At 38.1% G+C, this 24,336-nt stretch overlaps 2 protein-coding genes across 5 annotated transcripts; both read right to left on the bottom strand.

Moving 5' to 3' along the window:
- Positions 1-4,417: 4,417 nt before the first annotated feature.
- On the bottom strand, positions 4,418-13,155 carry esrrgb (estrogen-related receptor gamma b). The gene is made up of 7 exons (XM_057353098.1): positions 12,979-13,155; positions 10,951-11,315; positions 10,239-10,355; positions 9,344-9,445; positions 9,069-9,251; positions 6,471-6,740; positions 4,418-6,073 (listed from the first exon to the last, which is right to left on the bottom strand). Exons 1-7 carry the CDS (start codon positions 13,035-13,037, stop codon positions 5,829-5,831), a joined length of 1,341 nt encoding a protein of 446 aa, XP_057209081.1. The 5' UTR covers positions 13,038-13,155; the 3' UTR covers positions 4,418-5,828.
- A 2,763-nt stretch (positions 13,156-15,918) lies between these two features.
- gpatch2 (G patch domain containing 2) lies at positions 15,919-22,847 on the bottom strand. 4 transcript variants are annotated; one of them, XM_057353096.1, is made up of 10 exons: positions 22,697-22,847; positions 20,980-21,693; positions 20,733-20,797; positions 20,456-20,596; positions 19,980-20,026; positions 19,848-19,906; positions 19,746-19,779; positions 19,575-19,639; positions 18,605-18,693; positions 15,919-17,954 (listed from the first exon to the last, which is right to left on the bottom strand). In XM_057353096.1, the coding sequence occupies exons 1-10, from the start codon at positions 22,744-22,746 to the stop codon at positions 17,785-17,787; spliced, it is 1,434 nt and encodes a 477-aa protein (XP_057209079.1). In that variant the 5' UTR covers positions 22,747-22,847; the 3' UTR covers positions 15,919-17,784. The 4 variants fall into 4 exon arrangements, with proteins under 4 accessions (XP_057209079.1, XP_057209078.1, XP_057209076.1 ...); XM_057353095.1 differs by having other exon boundaries at positions 20,977-21,693; positions 22,697-22,846; XM_057353093.1 differs by having other exon boundaries at positions 15,920-17,954; positions 20,456-20,629; positions 20,977-21,693; positions 22,697-22,846.
- Positions 22,848-24,336: the final 1,489 nt, after the last annotated feature.

Here is a 24,336-nt window from a genome sequence, read left to right as displayed (position 1 = left end):
TGTGCTGAATAAAATAAAAACCAGAGGATGAAATTATTCCATCTGTGTACATAGCGATAGACACCTGTGTGTGTGTGTAAGGTGTCTCTGCAGCTGTAATTGTACTCCAGGGTGCTATGGTAACAGGAGGTGACCGAGAGATCAGTTACCGCAGTAAAACCCTGTCACAAGGTGATATGACCATACAAACCATTTTTCCCTGATACACACATTCTCTGTCTCTCTCGTCTCTCTCTACATCTGTTACGGTCACTCACTATGTTCATCCACACACTCCTCACAACCAAAACACGACAGATTGATCATTCCAGAATGAAACCCTTGTACAGGCCTTGTGACGTTTCAGAAGATCAGATGTCAAAGTGTGGAGTACATCCGTACAGCTTCCATACTGCTGACAAACACAAAATACAAGACATTTTAAAGACTACTGACATGTATGTTTGTACAGAAAAGTGAATTTAAAAAAGTTATTAAAAAAAATTGTTGAATATCAATGTGTTTGTTGGACTCTAATAGGGGCACTGTTCTTTCTTACATTAGCGCACAGAGTGGTTTTAATTACACTAGGTTATATATTCATATAAGATCTTATAAAAATCTTGACAAAGCTTGAAAAAAATATGAATAATGTCTACGACGCTTAATAACACGCATTTGGTACTATCTAAGGTAGAACACATTCAACATTGAAAGTTTGATGTAATTACACAAAATGACCACTAGAGGTCAGTGTAGCGCAAAATAAAGATTCTCGTAAACCGTGAAGTATATTTTTTATTAGAAATGTATACCCATATATCTGTGGTCTATGTCTAATGATAGATTTCGGTGAAATAAGGATCATCAGTACAGTACAAGATTCATATCGTATACGAATCAACCTTTTCACGTTGCATTTTACTTGTTGTTTTTTTACTTTAGGTGACGTTGATGATTTCAGCAAGTACTAAAATGAAATATTCATGAGATATGATATGATCTCCTCTGTAATCAGATATATGAGGCCATTAGATGGGTCAGTTACTGATGTAACACTCAATGTATCACGATGACATGATTTAATGTATTATGACGCCGAAATGTTAATCCATTAATTCCCTGATCAGCATTCATGTTTCGCAGCATTTCAGGTTTATTAGTGAATTGATGCGCTCAGATATGAGATATAATCACTGAAGGGTGTAATTTATCACAGACACGCTGCATTACTTACAGATGAATGAAAGCAGCTCCTCTTCTCTTGTAGGGGTGTTTGTTGGTTAGAAATTTGAACAAACCCCAAACCAACTTTTGAGTTCAGCTTGGAGTGAGATTTTTAGGCCCGCAGGGGCATGGGATGGCGGAAAATTGTATAAAAAACACAATACCCTTGCATTAGAAGTATTGTGATAACAATTTCATCACGTTCATTCATTTTACGTGAACTGTCCCTTTAAATTTTGAGCAGACCAGACAAGAGCTGCGCCCTCCGGAGGTCACATTTGTCTACAGCATACGTCGTCGAGGTTGTTTCATTTTAGTTAAATACATTATAAACTTAACATTTATTTCTCTTAAGACGTAATCATTTTAATTTCATTCTTACCTCGAAATGTAACGGTTGCCTTTCTGCAATAAAACCAGAAATAATGACGTATGTGTGTACATGACGTATACATTACACGAATCACGTAAATTACATATTTTCGATTTTAAAACGGCGTTTTGTAGTTTGCATCAGTGGATACTACCGCTAAACATTTCTATTGTTAAAAAATGGTAAAATATTGAATGTTTAGCCTCTAACGTAGTGCGTTGCACTGGTTGCGCTCGAACCTTAGCTGTTTTCTTTGATTTGATTGGTCACCACATCGGCTCTGTAAACAGTAACTCCCGCCTTCTTACATTTGATTGGCCAGCCAATGGCCAACTTATTTTAACATTGAGGTCCACTGCTAGACCGCTGAGGAAAAATGTTTGCAGCATCAAAAACTACAGATAAGCTTTTAAGGATTTCTATCACAAATTTTATGACACTCCACAGAAAAAATGGCGGGTGCGATCCTGCGTGAGAAAATGGATGTGTGGCGTTAGCGTGAGAAAACCGTCAATTGCGTGAGTTGGCAGCCCTGCTCCAAGCTTAAGTTTTGGACCCGAAACATTTCTCGCAAAAAAAACGAATTTACATACCTCACTTTTGTGCGAACGTTATACGCAACAAACAATTTGAAACGACCATTGATTGGTAGTTAAACGTTGTTTAAACTGGGGACATGCTGAGAAGCCGCATTATAACCGCTGAATCGTACGTCAGCAGTGCCGCCATATTGGGGAGGGCAAAAGTAGCAGCGTTTTTACGGAATGAAGCCTGTAAGTTACATAACGTTTATATTTATAAACTCATTGGGGTAAAAAACGTGTCATACTGTTTTTAAGAAACCGAGAAAACACGTCAAGCACTGAAATCGTTTTACAAAATAACGTTATTGTTCTTTATCCTGAAATATCACAGCTTCCTATTTCACTGGTATGTGTTTATTGGCCTTCCCAATATGGCGGTGGCATCAGGGTGGAAACTTTGTGCAGGCAAGCAATACTTACAATTTATATAAAACTCACGAATTTAGTTCTACTTAAGGCAATGTTATCACAATATAATCTTTTGAAATTAAAATAAATAATGCTATATTAGTCAAATAACCTTCGATGTTGTGTTCACAGAAATGAATCACACTCAAACTACGAGTTTTTGCACCAGGATTATTGACAATACCTGTATATTAATGACATCATGGTTATTGACTATGCATGTTATTGATATCACGATTATTGATGATGGCAGTGTTTTGCAACACCCCTAGTTCTGTCCCACCTGCAAAGAATCCTAGTATCCAAAACACACATACATACACACACACACACACTTTATTTTTTATTCTGTTGGCACAGCCGTATAGTGTTCTTCTTGTGTAAGCAATTCTTATACGGGCCTCATTTAATTACTCCTGTAAGGTCTCTCAGTGAAGTGAAACTGATGTGTTGATGGAGTCTCATCCTGACAGACTGTGAAATGATTTTAAAACATGCAGGTGAAAGTGTCTGAAGGACCTTTAATTTATCTGTATCGATTAGCTTAATTATTCATAGGCATAAATAAAAAAAATCTCCTTCTCAGCTGTCTGTTCTTAGAAAATATGAGAAATCACACCTGGATCTCATTATCTAATGCAAATAATATTATTCAAGAATATTTACTAATCTCTGCATGTTTGCAAGCAAAAATAATATTTAACGTGCAGATTTTTGTATACGAAAAGAAAACAATCAGACTGCCATAATTAATTTGTTCATTAGGCATTTTTCTGTTTGAACATGAATCACAATAATCTGCTTATGTTTGTGAATATAACCCCAACCAGTGTTTTCTTAGTGCTGCTGAAATTAACTTTCTGTGTCAAAGCAGAAAGTCCAACAGCACTATTATCTATTCTATTCTATTCTATTCTATTCTATTCTATTCTACTCGAGCCTGACATGAAATTTTAACATCATTAACACTGTTTTCCTGTGGCTCAGTGGTTAGAGAGTGGCACTAGCAATGCCAAGGTCATGGGTTCGATCCCAGGAGATTGCCCTTTTTACAGAAACAAATGTATAATACAATGCAATGTAAATCGCTTGGGATAAAAGCATTTGCCAAATGCATAACTGTAAATATAATCCTCAGGGTGGACACATCATGTGCAATGCATTGTGGGATGTATCTGTGATGTGTTTGGTGTCTCGTGGATTGCTCTTGGTTAATGAACTAATGGAGTCAGTTTCTTGTTATTTGTGGCTGTCAGGGTGACGGTGTACCTCACAGACACACCTCTCCTGATTTATAACATCATGACTCTTGACTGATGCTTCTATTTAGCTCTCATGCATTTTTAGACCGTTGTCATGACATGAGTGCTGTGTGTGTGTTTACAGAAAACCCGTGTGGTGTAAACGTGACCATGTGGAAAAATAAAGATGTACAGCATTTAAGAACTAGATTCTAAAGAAAATGTGCCAAATGAAATATGAAAATATGTAAATTATGCCAATGCAAAACTCAATAAGCAAAGATCCTTGACATATATTTTTCTTCTGGTGTTTTTTAAATATGGCTTCTTGTGAGTATAACATGCATGGATATTTAAAAGTAAAAATGTAACAACGGTAATGTTTTTATTATCAATTGTCCAACCACAGTTTTACAAGAAGTACCACAGTAAACATATGCTTACTGTAACAATACCATTTGTGGGCAACATGTTTTAACTATAGCAACCATGTTTTTCTTGTTTTATTTGTAGTAAAACGATGGTACATTTTATAAGCATTTAATATAGGCCTACATTAAAAAAAATCAGTATTACTCACACATACACTTTATTGTATTGTTGTCGTTATAGGTTTATTTGAAAAAAAATGTGCATAATGTGTACAATCAAACACAAAGATTGCCAAGACAATATTTACATCAGACACATTCATAAACCTTTCACATAAAGAAATGAGGAAAATCAAAACCGTCTGTCGGTCGCACACATTCTTATATCACACCCAAAATTCATTGTTAAACCAGTACAGATTTAACTAACAAACACTGCTGAAGAGATATGGCATTTCTGTTGTGCACAAAGTGTTTCCTTCATTACTGTAAACTTAATAACATCCGATATTCACAATAACACACAGGCAACATGGAGAGAGATTAAAACCAGCCATCACCTCTGGAGTGTCCATTGTGAATGAATAGTCAAGGTCACTGTGGATTCAATTAATTTTTATTATTGTATTATATTATTTTTAAGTGTTAGTGAATCAAAACATCAATCAAAACATTCGGTTATCGCTATAAAATATATTTACACACATTTCTGAAAACAGATCTTAATACAGTTTATGTTGTCTGTTGTTGACTGAGCAAACATTGTCAGTTTGGGGTGCTGGAAGGTTCATGTGGTAAAACACGGTAAAATGGATCAAACAAGTGTTGTTATCAGTTGGTAGTTTTTCAACTCAATTTAAGTTTGATCTCAGACGTAATGGGCTGGTTTGGCCGCTAATCTAGATAGCTTTATAAGAACAGAGCGTCCAGTTCTGTTGATATGATTCAAAAACTAACACACATGGTGACTGATAAAACAAACCCCCACCTGCTCTCATGATAAGAAACCACTAACTCCAGTCAACACGATTCTTTCGACTAACCTTCAATGAAGCTTCGGCTTTTTGTGCGTGTAAAATAACATTCCTAGGTAATCGCTCAGGAAATAGTATAGTTGATAAAACGCATTCATTCTTTTTATCAGAATTGTCGATGTAGTTTTTGATATTTGCTCTTTGCGGATACTGTTTGATATAGAAAGACCTTCTTTTTTGACCTCTATACCAATAAATATGCATTATAGTACATTCAAAACAATCTCTGAGATGTTTAAACTTAAAAACGTGTAGCAATTTTTGTTTGTTTCTTTGGCAAGGCAAACATCCCTATGGAGACAGTGATTTCTAAAGCACAACAATTAGCAAGATAAAAGCTCTGTAGGTGATGACATCAAAAAAATCAAACAATGAATGTCTTCAAGTTTCACATCACTGAAACGTTCCCATCGAGCTCTCACTGATATATTTGACATTTCTTTTTTTGAGCTATGTGTATAGTGTATAGTTTGGTATATTTCTTGTTTGATTTATTACGAGTGGTGACAGTGTCTATTGTTGCCCCTGGATTCACATACAATCGACCTTCGGTGGACCACATCGTGCGGGGGCGGAGTCACCTCTGTTTGATGCTTCAATCAGAGCAGAGATCAGGCATTGGCCTCCAGAAGTTCCAGGAAAAGTTTGTGCATGGGGACGCGACCGTCCTGTTTGATGCTGCAGAAATGTCGCACGGCTTTGGCAGAGGTCTGACGGAGGAGAGGAAGGGTCATGATGAGTTTTCCTGCCCGTCGAGGGTCTTCCGTGTGCACGACGTGCTCATAATCCAACAGGGCTTCGTGAAGAGAGTCCTGAAGAACCTGGACTGCCTCCACATCCTCTATGTGCATCGAGTCTAAGAGAAGGGAAAGAGAGAGTTCAAATTTCACTGTGTTGTTTTTTTCTATACGGCTGTGTGCATGTTTGTGAGAAAATACAGACTTTGTGTTTTCTGTATAATCTGTTCAACCCTGTTACACTGTTACATTAACCTCTTTTTTACATCATATTTGAGGGAGCGTCATCATTTGTCACAGCTTCATGTACTTTTTTCGTTCATTTAATTTAGAACTACATTGGTCTCATTAAGTTATAGAGTTCAACTCTGTTAATGTACGTGAAACGGCACAAAGTACATAAATATTTTATTATGCATTTAGATTTTGCATAAAAAACAGGATTTGGTGTAGTTTTGAGAATCGGCCATTGAAAAGCCCATACTGAAATAAAAATAAATAAATACAAATTTTTACCCGAGTTGGCGAGAGCGATAGCCTTCAGTGTGACAAACTCTCCTCGCTCCAGTCTCATGGATCTGTACCTGCGCACCAGCTGTAAAATGGCCATGTGAAGTTCCAGCAGACCGGCTGATTTGGCCTGTTCAGCATCCATGACGTAATCGTCCGCAAAAACCAGCCTGTCCTCGCAGGGCAGCGATCGGAACACCACACGTAAGATGAGGATCTCCATCCATGCGCTTTGCAGTAAACTCATCTGGTCTGAGAGACAGAGGCTGGAAAAGCCTGCAGGAGCAATTGATTATTACCTCAGTAACTAAGCCCAACTAAATGAATGCAATGTGCGTCACATCTTAATGGCTTTTTCCTCAAGCAGTATGCCCACTGTGTATACAGTCTGACTTCAAAGGGGTTTTCTAGGGTGGGGTTTGTTTCCTGTCAGCCCCTTTGACTGGTTTTGTGCCTTTAATGTCAGCCCTGTTATTGTGTTCATGTTCTTCATCAATAAAGATTGTGTTGTTTCAAGACTAGTTTCAGCACCTGGGGTCTGTCCTGCCAAAACTGACACTAAATATTCCACATTTTACATTTATGCATTTGACAGACACGTTTATTCAACGCAACTTGGAGTGCATTCAAGCTATACGTTTTCTCAGTATGTGTGTTTCGAACCTACGACCTTTTGCGCTGCTGATGCAATGCTCTCCTGATGCAAATAAATAAGATAAATACCTCTATAATTAGTAAATTTACCTATTTAACTAAACAATTTATCAACCAAAGAGCTAATCCTCTAAATAAATGACCAAACACCTACATAACAACTAATCACTTCAAAAAACGAATAAACTAAACGTTTAAACAACTATTTAGCTAAAGCACACAATGCACATTAAAAAAGCTCTACACAAATTCCACAATTCAATTGAAGCAAAATGAATCACCTAGCCTAAATAACTACAAAAAGAACTATCAGATAAATATATGGGCTTTGAATCAGATAAAATCCTTGTCAATTTCAAGCTAATTTCCGCAACAATTTCACACCGAACTGAAACCTCATTGATGAATGAAGGCTCTGTGTGTGTCCTAAAGAACAGCGTCAATGACAGACAGAATCGTTCTCTCACACTTAATTAAAAGCGGGCGATTGGTTTGGGGGGGTCAGTGTGCTTTATTTCATTTTATTCACCCATCACTGATGTTTATCACAGAGCGTGATGACTGCTGTGTTCACGCGAGTGACGTTCATTAGCTGATTGGATCTGCGCGCAGATCGATCGAGATTCACGCTGCGCTCTGGAGATGCAGCCGTATTGACATCCGCAAAACGCGTTAACAGAATCAAACGACCCTCGTGACACTGAGAACAACACAAACAAAACAACCCTGCAACTGTTTAAATCACCAATGTCATCTTCCCTTTATCTTCGGCTTGAAATGGGAAAGAAAAGACAATAGCCTGCTGCTGTCACACACACACACACACACACACACACACACACACAGGCTTTGGTTGACTATCCCCGTGGGGACAGTCCATAGGCGTAATGTTTTTATACTGTACAAACTGTATATTCTATCCCCTATCCCTAAACCTAAAGATCATAGAACACTTTTTGCATTTTTAGATTTGTAAAAAACATTGTTCTGTACAATTTATTAGCTTTTTTGCCCCTGGGGACCTCAATTTTGGTCCCCACGTGTTGGTGTGTATTCAGGTTTAGGTCCCCACCGGGATATACAAACATGAACACACACACACACGTCTGGTTTATTATCTCCGTGGGGACAGTCCATAGGCGTAATGTTTTTTATACTGTATATTTTATCCCCTAACCCGAAAGATCGTAGAAAACTTTTTGCATTTTTAGATTTAAAAAAAATATTGTTCAGTACAATTTATAAGCTTTTTTGCCCATGGGGACCTCAATTTTGGTCCCCACGGTGACACGTGTCCCCATGTGTTGGTGTGCATTCAGGTTTAGGTCCCCACCGGGATATACAAACATGTCCATAGCGTTTATTAATAAATAATGCAATGTATACTTTATCATATGTAATAATACTTTCTAGTCTTTATACTGGCCTAATGATATTTTTTGTAACACCTCCACAAACACAAATCTCACCAGACATTATTTAGTATATTTATTATTCAATTGTTCCCATAGAGGCTGTATTTTTCTGTAGGGGCTGGTCTTTATATTGCAGGTGCTTTGAGGTTTACTATCCTTCAGGCATCTTTTGGTGCCCTTGATGTAGGCAAAATGTGAGCCACAAGCACACACACCTGATTTTGTGGTTTGTTTTGTAAGCATTACTACAGAGGTGAGTATCAACTCAAAAACAGGTGCTGGCCGGTTCTGTGTGTGTGTGCTGAAAGGTTACGGCTGATCCCTCCACCCTCAGGTGTTTTCCAAAACACACACACACAGGAACAGCAAACTAACAACAACGTATCTCTTTGTATCCAAAACATAAAGATAAAATACACATACACACGACACGCCACTGCTGTTCAAAGCGACCTGGTCAGGGTTTTCGAGTTCATGTGCACATATGAGGGTCAAATTAAAGATAGTTTGTTAGTACGGAACTATGTGTGTGTACCTGGTATGTGTTTGGCCCAGCTGATGTTCAGCATGAGTTCTCTGTCAGCGAGGTCACACAGTGTCATCAGAGCTTTGATGTCACTGTCAGGGAGGGTGGGGTCAGGCATGGCACACACCCTTTCTGGCTCCGCCTCCAACAGGAGGTTCACCACCTTATTCTCATCCTGACTGCTGCGGGGTGCTACGAGAGACGCACATGGAAAGAATGAACACACCTGCCTGAAAACGATGACACACAGATTCGAGACTTTGTTGAAGTAGAGATGTTCTCACATGTTTTCCTGTGATGTAGTTGTACGCTGAGGCAAACGCTGGAATTGGAGTCGGTTCTCTTGTATTTCTGCCGTCCTCCTCGCACCCGGTCCAAACGCACACCTGCATACACAGAAAACATGAACAGAGACTTATAGACAAAACATACACACAAAGAATTATCGTGGTACTGATTGCAAAGAGATTTTTGAAAGTGTGTGTGTGTGTGTGTGTGCGTGCGTGTGTGTGTGCGTGCGTGCGTGCGTGTGTGTGTGCGTGCGTGCTTGCATGTGTGTGTGTTTCTATGGTTTACATTGTATCTCACACATCTGTAACTTCTTACATTATCTAAACAAAATTAAGTACAACAAACTATAAAAATCTGTATGTGTGTGTCTTCGGCAACAGAAAATCCTGAATAAGCAAGTAAATCAGAGCAGCGCCTACTTCCTGCACACACACATACGCACAACATGGTATTATTTGCTGACTACTACAGTTTTATTTGAGTATGGATATTATTTTTATTGAAAATCTCTCTAGGCGGTGTGTGCGTGCGTGTGTGTTTGTGCAAGACCTCTTGAGCTGCTTATTTCAGAACCTCAGAATCCATACACTTACATATGAATATGAATAATATATATTACATTAAAATACATTATATTAAAATATTAATCATGTGTATGTGTGCAGTCTTTGGCTCCCATAACAAACTAAGATGAACCTCACAAATCCCACTCAGAACATATCCGGGCGCATTTTTTCATTTGCATTAATTTCATATAGAAAGTAACAGTCTTTACTAAGGGTTTTGTTGTTTGAAGAGTTTATTGATTTTTCTTCCGAAGCAAAAACAGTTGAATTTTTTTTTTTTTTATTTTGCACCACTATAATGGGAATTGGGATACACGCTTACCTTCTCGCAGCATCCCCACAGACAGACACTTAGTGAAGCGACAGGCCTGACAAGACTTCCTCCGTCTCTTAGTGATCTCACAATCCCTGCTGACCGAGCAACTGTACTCTATTTTACCTGAGACACACAGACAGAAATCAGACAGATTAGTTTAAGCTCTGGCAGTCTACGTTTAACCTCTGACCTCTGTATGACTGATCGCAGCGGTTACATCATCATCCTGTGTTTTACAGTAAGGCATGGGAACCATGATGTCTAAAAATAACACAAGAACAATTCAAGCCAGAGACAGTAAAAGCCAAATACAGATTATTTGCAGATAACTGAACAACAGAAAGCATAATACTCATTGACCAATCAGAGTGGATTTGCAAATGATGCAGTGTGATTTCCTTAAATCAAATGTGATTCATCTATTTGAATCTATTTAGTCATCATGACCTCACTTCGATCTTCCTTCAGTTTTGTTTTAGCGAAGCAAAGGTTGAAGAGAATCTTTCAAACGCGCATAACAAATAAAAGAAGTCTAAATTGTAGTAAATCTATACGCCTTTTATTCTAAAAGATTTAATTTACTTGTTTCATAAATAAATCATTATTTTAATAGATTTCTGAATTAAATAAAAAAGTCATTTTTGACATTGCAAAACTGATTGAGCTCTTATGATGAGAAATGTAAAGCATACAAAACAGACATTCTTTGCAATCTGACCTTGAATGGTACGTTTAAAGAACGCTTTGCAGGCCTCGCAGGACGCCACCCCATAGTGAAATCCAGATGCAACATCGCCACACACCAGGCACAGACGTTTGGTGGCCGAACTCAACCTGTAGTCGCTCTTCACCTGTGATTCTTCCACCAGCCTGAAGGGGGCGCCACGAGGACTCAACACTGCCCCTATTGGAAAGTCCAGACCGGTTTGCATCTCTTTAGTTACTGAACTGTAGCTGCTTCCAGCATCTGACGATGCCCCTGGACTGCGCTGGGTCAGACTGTCCGGTGGAGAGGCGGGGCTCGATGGTTCTGCCTTGATGTAGGCGGGGCAGTGGGTGTTGATTGACATCATGTCTAAAAAGCTTTGGAAGCAGAGAGAACAAGGAGATGTAAAAAACTGAAGGTTTTAAAACATTGTATGCATTTCCATTACTTTGCATATAACTTTATATCAGTTCTATAAAAATGACTGTAAAATGAAAGTAAAATTAAACTTCCACAGTGAAGTTACGCCAACCACATCTCTCTTTTTAATTTTCGTCTCACACAATAGCATCTTTCCTTTTTATCAGCACAACTTCAAATTTCCAACAATGTCAGTCTTGACTTAGTGTTTACAGTACACACAGCACCTGAACACACCTGTTTTTCTCACTCTCACACACACACGGTAACGTGATCTTAAAGCCCATCAGGGTTTTGTTTGGGATCCAAAGGAATTACTCTTGACTCCATCACCGGCTCTCAAATCCAATTGCTTTAAGACGGTCAGAGAATGTTGCCAGAACATGTGCTTATTAAAGCTCCCTGCCTAAATTCTTAAACACAACAAGATCATACTATATATATTATAAGTAATGTGATTATTTGTATGATTTTTGTATTAGTTAAGTGATGACTGGACTGGATTTTGAGTATACTTCACTCTGTAAGAATAAAAAATCAAACATCATAATCTTTTCTGCCCCACTGAACCAGTGAAGAATCTTGTTATTAAAAAAGAACACGTTTCATAGGCCTGCTATATTTTAAATTCTATTGTACTATTGTAAAGTTCTTTGTGAAACTTAAACAAGCGCTTTGATGTCTTCAAACTGCAAATCCCCTTCTGATTCGTAAATAAACTAAATAATCTTAATGATCAATTAATGAATGGTGTTTTATATAAACTTCCTCTGTCTGGTATTTGTTCTGTTTGTTTTATCCACAGACCTTATTTGATCAGAACTGTGATTCTGATATGATTATTGTGAATGTTTTCTGTCTGCGTTTAATCCTGAATGCAGATAAGATTACAGCAGTACAATTCACACTTCCAACCTGCCAACTTCTCCATCGTTTCTACAACCTGGGCTGCATACTACTAAACAATACATATATAAAATAGTTATATTTGATGAGAAAAACACAGAGACATTAAGAAAATGTGATTTAAAGAAATGTTCAGTATTTTTAGAAATGGTGGAATGGCGTGTCTTAATATATTTATCAATATTTGAAGTATGATTTATGCCTCCAAACTCTTCATAAAATCTGAATTTTGGCATTTTAACAGATCAAATAAAATCTTGATATAATTGAGTCTTAAAAACATGTGTTTACATATAAAATAAATGAGTCTATATTCTTTACATAAAGAATTTACAATAAAGAATTTATACATAATTTATTAAATGCGAAAAATAAATCATAATGTAGGCTATGTCTAAATGTCGGCATTTCACATGCCTCAGAGATTCAAACGTATATTAAACTCATAATATTCCAATCATGAATCCTAAAAACATACTAACCACAGATTCCACCAAAATCATACTGAAAATCATAAAAAAACATTTCTGTTTTTAAGGCTGTGTCTAATACCAGGTGAACACAGTTTTACTCAATAATTGTTGTATTAATTGAGGAAACATACTTTTATTTAGTACACTTTGTCAGGCTTTTTTTCCAACAAATACAAGAAGATCAAATGCGTAATACATCATTTATCTTCGTAAAAAGCCGTAAAGTAATAAAGTTTCTTACTTTGTAGGTTCAGAATGAAAGGAAAAAGATTCCGGCTGATAAAACTGCACTAGATCCATCAGACAGCTCGCGATCAAACCACAGCCTCGTGAAAAAAAGAAAAACACGAAATATCTCAACTATTCTCCTTCAGTAATGATGCTTTACTGTTAAGATGCTCGTGTGATCTCTGTATCTCTTCAGTGTGATTCTGCCGCTTCGGCGCAAACGCTTAGACCAAACCACCACTCATGAATATTAAACAAGTGTATGACGTTTCCCCGCCCCTTACGCTGACGTCTGCAGATACGGACCAATGGGAACGCCCATTTGTGAATACTGATAGATTTTGCGCAGGTGAGCGTCGGTGGCGTATCTGGTTCGAAATTACACGAAATTTGATGTTTTTCAGATATGTATTCATGTAAACATTACATTTAATTTTACATTTACATGCATTTAACCAGGTATTGAAGAAGGACTAGGCCTAACGAAACCCCTTGTATGAAACATTAAACACGAACATTAAACTGACACTGTAAACAAAAATTCTTTCATAACGTACACAGCCTTAAATCCTGTTTGTTTCTTCTGCAGAATATATTTTGAAGAACGTCGGTAGCCAAACAACACTGGCTACCATTGACAAAATATCTTCTTCACTTGTGCTCCAGAAGAAACAAAGCCATACAGGTTTTGAACAACATGAGGGTGAATAAAAGGTGACAGAATTGTTATCCCTTTAAACATGTTTGTTCATTAAATTGTTTCCTGAATTCATTATCAAAATTACGACCCCTAAAACACACAACGATTAAAAGGCTGTTTTATCTTGATATGCTTATGTTCTTATCAGGCGCTGCGTTATTTGATCTTTAACGGATATCAGTGTGTGTAACTAATGCAAGAGACCTGCGTATGTGATCAGTCTGTAGATTACAGATGTGTGTTCACATTCACAAATACAGCACTTTACATTTTTTTACTCAGTGTAATAAACTAGCCTATTTGAGGTTCAAGGTGTCTGTTTATGTTAAGTTTTCAATGTAGAATACATATATCATGTGTTCGGGATTATAACAAATGTCCAGTGGTTTGTGTCAGAAACACAAAAAATACACTCCAGCCATGAAAGAATTTGGAAGACCTAGCTAAAAATGTAGAAATGTCATTGCATTGGATAACAAAATATTAAACAAAGTGGCATCTCTAAAGAAATTATATAGCTATAAAAAGTGTCTAAGTCCAGTTTTTTTTTTTGCAAAATGGTGCGTGCTTGTTTGCTTTTTGATGATTTGTCATTTGCTATTTTTTTATTTCATCATTTAGTTTCAAGGATTTATGCAAACCAAGGGTGACAACACAGAAACATCCCATATTATTATTTAAATGATTTTAAAACTGCCATTTTTATCATAAAACCTAAAGAAGTGTCCAAATAAGGCCTACAAAGATAAACAAGAAATGAAGTAAAAATGAAAGAAAAGATTGCTTCTAGATTGCTTTTGTCACTGCAACTCGTTGGTGAATATGAAAAGACGTCACTAAAATATGAAACGTTTCCGAGTCTCTAATAAACTACTCAAACTGATAAGAGTTGCAGAAGTGTTATCTGAACACAAGAGCACATGCTCAGATTTCTTTTATAAAAATCTGCACGACTCTTATCGTTAAAATGTAGTTGAAATGTACATCCAGCAGTAAATCTGGTCATTACAGACCCTCATGTCATTCCTCACTCGTCTAAACTGCAAAGAACACAATCTGCTTTGGCTTCAGAATGCTTGAAATATAGCTTGTTGTTTGGACAATTTGTTACATCTTTCTTGGATCTTGCCTTTTTCAGTCCCCATTCACTTTCAATGCAAAAGCAGATTAGAGAGCATTTATTATCTCCCTTCAGAGGGACGAAAGGGCAATACAGGTTTGTAATGACAAGAGCGTGAATAACTGAACACCTATTTTCATTTTTGGCCAAACTATTCCGCACTCCACACTTTACATGCCATGTTCAACAAACTTTAAAGAAACAATAGGGTTTGTACATGAGATCATGCGTAGCTTTGTCTGTTTACCTCCAGCATTTTCAATTCAAACACATTGTTTTCAGCTGTATTACCCGGTTATGAAGGCAAACACACATTGAGCTGCTAACAAAGAGATATCTCCATGTCTAAATCTGACTCGAAAACTCTCGCCATCATCATTGTCAATGCAGACAACACATCAGGAAATGTTTCTCTTTAAACATCCGTCTCTTCTCTTCTCTCTCTCCACCCTCTATATCAGAACTATACCCAGATCAGATCCACGTCTGATCACCACACAATCATACAATATTACAGATCTGTGGTAGCGTTTGACCCAAATCTCTGTGACGTGCTATAGGAGTTCTGCATAACCTTTGTGTTAAACAAGACACGTTGCAGAAGTTTTGAGTGATTTGATTATTTATGCATTTATTTTCAGAAATGCACTCAAAAACCTGACTCAAAAAGGAGTTTTTTTCCTTCTGCTGGAGAACTTTTAACATGGACCCGTTGGCATCATTTGAAACCTGTCTTTAGTTTTACCCCAGTTTTATCCACGCTGTTGTTTCTCAAAATAATTTGGATGTGTGTGTATTTGGGACTGTTACCTGTGTACTCAGCATTAGCCACGTAGCAGAGGTGAGCAGGATTATAGACTGAATGGGTCTATTTCATCTCTCCCGTCTCACAAAAAAACACAACTGCCCTTGAATCTTCAAAAAGAGAACATCTGCACGTTATAACAAAAAGGAAGTGACATCATTTGGGCCCTTTTCACAGCATGGTAAGAATACAAAACAATCTTGTTATAGTTTCTCAATTTTTATCACATAATGTTAACTGCATTTGACAAGCAAAACAATTCAGCCTGGATATCCAAATGTTGAAGAAAAACCTCTATTCAATTTAAAGTTATATGTTTATTAACTCCTTTAAGGCATCATCTGGTCCCCAAGCAGTTACATGTTCAGTTCCTTTCGAGGCAGAGAAACATTTAAAATCTCTTTTTTACAGACATTTTGGATATATATATATATTTAAGAATTTTCCACTGAGATGTGACTTTTGTTTAAAGTTCCAGGTAAATTAAAAATGACAATTCTTATTTTTTCATGAAATACTGCAGCGTTTATAGTAAAAAGCTTATCAATGTGGGTCATTTTCGTTTTAAAATTCCTGTTCCCTCAAAATCTTGAGTTAAAATCTGAAAATGCACTTCCGCTCTGATCTCAAATGACGTAAATTAGACGGCTTGGCCGGAGCATCCGTTAACTCCTCCCCTTCAACTGTCAGTCTGCTGCCAGTTTCATTTCAAAATCAATGCAACAGCTGTTACGCATCCAATCAATTCGCAGTGAAAACGCAAGCCACGCCCACACATTTTCTGCTTTGAAATTCCTTTTCACTCGGAAATGTGTCAGAATACGGAAGTAAATACGATCGCAACTTCCGGTTTACGAAGCCTTTAAATCTATAATTCCTTAAAAGCATTTAAGAGCGTCAAATTAAATAAATTTTAGGTTACAGACTAAATTGAAAAAAAAAAAGTCTGATTAAAGAAGAAAATAAGATACAATTTAAAGACGAGCAGAGAATGTTTTAATACTGATCCAGTATATGAACAGACACACCACTGTGACTTCGGGAAACATTGAGATTATTTGCCTGTCCTTAAATAATCTGCAAATAAATTGGCAAAAATGACAGAAACACTCATGCTTAATTCCTTAAAATAATCTCCATTCATCGGGGATTGCTCACATGCGCGCTGAAGTGTTTAGCAAACACTGCCGTGATCCACACATATACAAATGATCAGTGAGAATCAGTTCATCTCCTTGAATAGTTAACTCTATTATCATTAAGCTCATTCAGTCAATAAATCCAATTACTGTATTTAGAAATACAGTACATGCATTTCACTGAATTGCACATTAGTGTAACACACCAGAATGAAAACGGAATGGATCGGAGGTCACAGAGCGACGGTAACTCGGCTCAATCGGTGTCACTTCGGTGTTTAAAACAAGTAGTTTTCATGAGGGCGAGGTATCCACATTCATTATTAGCATAACAGATTGGTACATATATGCCCAAATGTCTAAACAACCAAATCATGAATGAAATGTTCATGACAATTCTAACAAAAATTGACTCTTTTGTCAGTAAAATAAGAATATTATTAAGATGCAAAATTCATTACTTTAAATACTTTTTTTTAGAATCCATCAGTCTGTTGTTTTCTGGCAAACAAAGTTTAAAATCTAAATCATGTTGTGCCATAAACAATTTTTTACGTATTGCATTATGATAATGAGAATTATGAGGAAATTATGTCACGGTGCAATTAACTGCAATGGTCCTCAAAACAGAGCTTTTTTTTCCCATGCAAAACATAATTCTGCAATAAATTTGTGGCGAAACATGACCAAATATTCACGAGACTGATAACTACTTTGAAAGAAAAGTGGTAAAATGCATCTTTCATCTCTCAGTGTTCGAAATCTTTAAAACTATCAATATTCAAATTAATATATTTTTTGGAGTTACTCAAAAAAAGCAACCAGGATGTCTAGTGAGCGATAACAGTGGTGTTAAAGTCCGTGTTTTTCGGGCGGCAGTAAGTCAGCTCTAGAGTCAGTTGGGTTGATGCACATCTTCTCTTTCATTGTATTCTTTCATCTATAAAGCTATTGGCTCTCTGCTGCTGCCTGCCATTAACAGCGAGGTCAACGGAGAGAGAGACAACCACGTCTGTGTCTCTCTGTGAGTTTCTCTCTCCGTTCTCTGATCGAGCTCAATTGAAACCCAATCCAGCTCCTTTTGGCCTCTGAGACGCACGGATCGGCTCTGTGATGCCTCTGCCATCTGGACCTAAACCAGAGCCTGGGGTCCAGCCCATAGACTGCATCATACGGTTCCCCACATTTGACTCCGGGAGAGGAGGGACACTCTCACCCACCACACCTGAGAGAGAGAGATAATCTGCATTAAGTGATTAGGCCGACTGATTCTTGTAATGCACATGATGAGTTGAAATAGAGTTCACACGGCAGATCTTCAGCTCAATCTTGCAGCTTAAAATGCGATTTTAAATACATTAAAAGTGCACCAGGTTTGCTGACAAGATACATGGTCATTTAAATAAAAAGGCAATAAAATCTGAATAAAAGTGTACATATATATTTTCTTTCAATGTGTTTTTCCCACATTCTCCATTATATAGTATCTAAAATGTAATTATTTGCACTAATGTTTATTTAAGGATACTTTGTAAATGTAGATTTTTGTGAATCAGCTTTCTGGGCACACTCACAGTAGAATCACATAAATTAATCTGATAGTATGATATTCTCTTTCAGATAATCCAGATCTCACTTCTGATGTTTCCCGTTCTAAATCTGAGTTTGGTGAACTCTGACCCCTGGGTGACACAGGCATGTGCTTTGCGTCTAGGATCAGGGCAGGAAATGCACTGAGCTGCCAATCCTGTCACATGACACAATGACTCGACTGTTACCACGGCTACAAGCCTTGCTGTCATCCTGATGTGGTCCAGAATAATTTGAACATTGTGTGAATAAAAAGAATGTGGTAAATGAAAGTGTGTGTGTTACCTGCGGCTGAAGAGGCTCCTACTGGTGCGGCTTTTCTTCGTCTCTTTATATCTCCAGTACACAAAGACCCGAGGTGACCACTCGTCTGTCTACACAAACACACAAAAACAGAGTTCAATATGTTTCCAGTTTGGACACAAAGCAAGCAAACAATTCAAAAAGAACTGAATGTCTTATGGAAACTTAAGGTCAGTTTATGGTTCTGCGTAGGACCTACGCCGTAACATACGGCGTAGCCTACATACGTAGACGACGCCGTCGTGAACATTTATGGTTCTGCGTTGAGAGTATGCGTCATACTGCAATTACACTGCCGAAACGCTAGTTGGCTCTTTGTGTTTTCATGGGTTTGCTCTTCTTCGCCGATGTTTTGTGTGTGTGTATGCTAGTGTTTGCAAACGACAATGGAAGCCAAACCGACGTTAGAGGAAATCTCTCTCCAAGAATTCGCCGCCATCTGACAGTCTTTATAGTCCGCCGAAGAGGAGTCATACAGATGCGTGTATTTCTGAACCTCTTCAATCAGACGCTCAGTAACTTGGTCGATGTCGATGCTCACCATGTTGTTCTTTTGTGGACTCTGAACTTGCCGGAAGAAGACACCAGAGAAGAAGATGCCGGAAATGCGTAGAAGGAAGTACGATGCTGCCAAACCGACCAATCACAGCGCTTGCGGTCCACGTAGGGTCCGCGTTGAGTTGACGCGTTGTTACATTTTTGGAGAGGTGCGCGTCAGGCTACGGCGTAGGGTACGCGGCTCTGCGTAGGCTACGCCGTAGGTTACGGCGTAGGTCCTACGCAGAACCATAAACTGACCTTTATTCGCAAACTCATGATCATTCTTGACGTCCAATAGAACAACACAACTTGATTCCATACTATCAAATATAAATATATATTTGACAAAACAATCACACACACAATGCACAAATTCATTGATTTTCTTATCAATAACGCACATATACCGTACCTGCTGGCCGTCTTTAATGAGCAGCTTTTTCTGTGGCTTCTGTCACTACGAGAATCCCAAAGCAACTGAACACATGTACAAAATCAAACAATTATGTACCGTGTAAACAAATTCCACACATATTACACAAAGTAAATGTTCAAATAAATAAATGTTCTGTCATTTGTGTACCTGATCTCTTCTGACCCCAGAGCTGAACCACGAGCTGTAGAGAAAAACAAATTCTTAAATCAAGTCGAGCTATCAAATATCTCTGAGCCAATCAGCACTTACTCATGAGGGTCCTGCGATAACCGTGGTAATCGATCAGGAACGATTCTCTGAGATGATCCCTGTTTGGAAAGAAAGCGTAAATATAGCATACACACATTAAACAAAATTCTGAGGATAATATTTCAGACAAACCTGCGACTGCTGAAGACAAGCCTGCCGTGCCAGCCGCGCCTGAAACCCTGAACGTCAGAGAAAGCCAATGTACCAGTCAGTACACGTGCTGGTATAGCATGCATTTATGACATAGTTAGTTGAATAAAACCGTTGATATTGTTCTAAACACAGTAATACCTGCTATTGATTTTTTCAATGACTTTTGGTAATATTTTATATTGTAATAATGCTGATACGTGAGAATTGGTCATACAATAAACTCTTCTATTTGTTATACAACGACTTGTATTTTTTAAAGAAATATCTATCTAAAAAAGTATCATTTAATGTATTATGTAGGTCACTGCTGTATATGTGAGGTTGTACAGCACTGCTCTCTGATGGACAAACTCATGAACTACAGACCGCACGCTTGCATTATATATGACATTACAGTTTATTCAGAAAGGCTTGAATGCGTGAGGAGCTCCTATTGAATGTGTGTGTGCACTCACCTCTCTGAGCCCCCTGTGACATTATAGGAAACGCTCCGGTCAGTATGCTGTTGAACACGGGGTCATTGAGGTCGAGCTCATTGGAATCTCTCTCCCACCATGGGACCACGCCCGCAATTCCACAGGCCCCTCCCGGCTCTCCTTCATAAAACCAATCACTCTGCTCGTCATCGCCTGACAAACCCCACCCAACACCATCAAATGTTGCAGCTGGATATTCAGAGCTTGCCTTTCTTACATGATTTATAATCGTTATGAAATACAGAATAATACAAACCTTGTCTTCCTTCGTCATTGGTGTACAGACCCCCATCACTGCTGTTACTGACACTGCTTGTCTCGCTGTAACAACACATTACAGGCTGTTTATATCATGCCAAAATGTTTAGGTCAGATTTTACCCTAAAATAAAAAAAAACGACATAAGGATCATTTATTTTAATCAGGAAGAATTGAAGGCAGTACCTGTTGGACAGAGAAACAGGAAGAGGAGGGGCTACACAATAAAGAAGAACACTAACCACCTGTCACTCATGTCCTCATCTGAGCCCTTCTGTTCGTCAAAGTCCATCTTGTCTTTGGCCGCCTGACCCACCTCCTCACTCTCCACCACCACCCCTTCATCCGCGGCGTCGTGCGCGAGTCTCTGCGCCGTGAACTTTCTTTTCTTCACCCTGTTTTTGCTCGCCTCACTTCCTTTCCCATCCAGAAACCCCGCCTCTCTACTGCCACCTGCCGTGGACGCTTTAGGGGGTGCCAACATGGTGGCGACGTCTAAAGGCGGGTCTACAGCCATGCGCTTGACCTTCCGACGCCTCCTTAAACTGCGTGTTCCTAACACATCAGCTCCGCTTAAATCATCCATCCACAGAGGTCTCTTCCCCCTGCCTGGGTCAGCAGTGATGGGCGTACGCCGCTTTGCGGCCAGTTGGTCATCAGAGTCACTGTTGTTGTCGCGGTTGTGAGCGCCCCCGGCCGCCGTGGAGGAACGATAGTCTTTCTGCTCCTCCAGGCTGGATTCGGACCCTTCGCTCAGGTGACAGGTGTCCCACGACGGATGAGGATTATCGGACCGGCGTTTCCGGCCACGTCGCTTGCGCGCCTGCCGCTTTAACAGGCAACCGACGGCTAGGGCGTGATCTCCACCATCACCAAACCCTCCACGGGCCTGTTCAGAACTTTCCTCTAGAGCCGACACCAAGTCATGGACAAGCTCGTCCATCGTCCGCCGAAAGTGCCTGAACAGAAAAGGGAAAACAGATAACTAATGAGAAACAAAAAAGTCAGACAATTAATGCAGCTCTCACATAACATCTGAAACATTGTAATTCGAAAACTTACAATTCGAGATTCCAGATTTTACTTTTACTTTATTTATTTTTATATTTATACTTAATGTTGCAGTACAATCTCGAATCATTACATTAAATCACTTTTATAACCTCTCTAAGGTAACACTGACTAAATGACTTTTATAAAATGTTATAATAACAAATGAAAAGTTTCAGAATTTTTAAGAATGGATTCATCTCTAGAAAGTAAAACTATGGTCACTACACTATTGATAACTTCAATTTGTTTATAATTCTTTCCTTAAAAAAAAAAAAACGTTTTATTCATTTCCATGAACCTGGAAATCCTATTTTTTTTAATTCCCTGATATTTGCAGGTAAGTAATCCATAGCCAACACCACCCTTACAACCTGATACAATCACTGTACAATCACAATATGCTTTTAATATAAATCATATGTTAATGTCTTTCTTTGATTTAATCCATTTATCTTAATCTCACAAATTCCCATTCCCAATGTTCCTTAACAAATGTACTGTGCTAGTCAATAGTCATGGGAATCAGAAGGTAACGTCTATATCATTGGTTGATTAGCTGAGAAATGACAGAGTATTGGAATAGGGTAATAATTTAGTACCACGGTATTTGCTAACGTGATCGCGCACAGTTCAATGGTGGTGAATCTAAACTGATAGATCGGATTCGGTTAAGCTCTACTTATTAAAGTTGTGGCATCGTGGCACGCATATGGTAATACCCTTGTATTTTGAGTAACTTATCTGGAAAATGAATGATTATCATATAAGGAGGCTACTGAAAACAATAACACAATGAAAACGATTCGGTGACTGTATTGTCAGTGATCAGATAAAAAACATAATGCACGTCTTAACTACTTTGAGCAAACCGACAACACATCACGTGAAATCGTGCAGTGAAACACATACCAGCCGGTTCCCACTTTACCGAAGCTCTTGGTCTCAGCGGCGCGGAACATGAACCCGCAGAACACGAAAGAAACTCAAGCGAAAAGATCGAGGCCGCAATGAAACACCATAGCGCCTCAACAACAACAGCGAGCCGGAAACTAACCACTGCTCAAAAAACGCACTTCCAAAATAAAAGTCGAACTAAATATCTATGAAGTAAACTCCGATTAACGTTACTTTTGATTAACTGTTTTTTTTTGCGTAATAGCGTATGTAAATAAATCGTAATTAATGATGAGGTAACAACATCAACATGCTGGTCCTGTCCAACTATAGTAAAATGAAATTATTGTAATGTGCGTGATTTGTCACATTCGCCCTCCCGTGGGCGCTATTTCAAAGCAAAAGGAATTAAGTTTATGTCCCTTTCTACATGTTCTGTGATTTTCTGTTTATTCACTCACAGACGTTCTCTAGTTCTAAAATTCCATTCTATATGCAGTTCTGTGTACGTGAACGACAGAACTAATAATCTAATCTTGTTTCTTGCTCTGTGACTTGCTTTGTAACTGCTATGTTACATAAACATTCTATTTTAACATCTGCACATTTAAATCTCTGTTTACCCCAATAAAACTAATTTAAACTAGATCTGAGAAGACAGCAGCATTATTGTTATCCATACTGTTGCTATGGAAACAGAGGATGAGGAGGCTGAGTGTGATCTGTCTTGATCTGGTGACGTTTCAGAATTGAGCAGCAGATGTCCTTTTTCAGGCTTAAAAAAGAGCCAAAAAGCACATATAGAACTTTACAACAAAGTTCATAAAACTGTTTTTCTGCTGCTGTTATATTCCCGACTGATGTCCAGTATAAGTGTAGTCATGAAGTAACTTGAGAGCCAGAACTAGACACAAATAAAGCAGACAACTGAAAAACCAAATGCATGCCAGAGCCAACCACAGACAGACTCGATTTTTCACCCACGAGTTTTGGAACAACAGCACGTGAGCACAAAACCTCAGAATCTTTCGTTTCCTCTGTCTGCTTTACCTCTTAATATTGATATGAATACAGTGTTGATAACTAGCACACTGGGTTCATTACAAAAACGTTTTTGTCAAAACTTTGAGTGTTTCCTGATTTTAATACAGTAAGCTGTATAAAGTGATCACAGCACCGAAAGAGTTTGACATTAAAATCTACAAACACTGTCTGTCTGACACATATGTCGTGGAACCTTTCATAGTCATTGTGCTCTTGTAAAGCTTCCTGAGTTGTTTCCTGTGTCAGTTGTCAAGCTAAGATCTAAGATCTTACTGTGTTAACAGTGTATAATTGCACTTTTTCTCTCTGTATTTTGCATAACGACTGGAAATGTTTGGTCTAGCCTTGTATCTTATATAAGTACATTAAAACACTGTTTAAAATACACCAAGGTGTGAATTTTATTGGAATGTATGAATTTGTATCTGTCACCTATCAACTAACCCATTTAATTTCCAATTATTATTATTTTTTTGTTATTGTAATAATCACCGTACAAATTATATCGATGTTATTTGTAATATCGGCATGTAGGTTTTTATTTATAACCCTGGAAGATTACAAGAAAAACAAAGAATGACCAGTGTTAAACGACAGTATCAACATTACAG

Source organism: Triplophysa rosa, linkage group LG15 (assembly GCF_024868665.1).
Source record: "Triplophysa rosa linkage group LG15, Trosa_1v2, whole genome shotgun sequence".
Taxonomy (NCBI): Eukaryota; Metazoa; Chordata; class Actinopteri; order Cypriniformes; family Nemacheilidae; genus Triplophysa; species Triplophysa rosa.
This window is presented reverse-complemented; position numbering and strand designations above follow the sequence as displayed.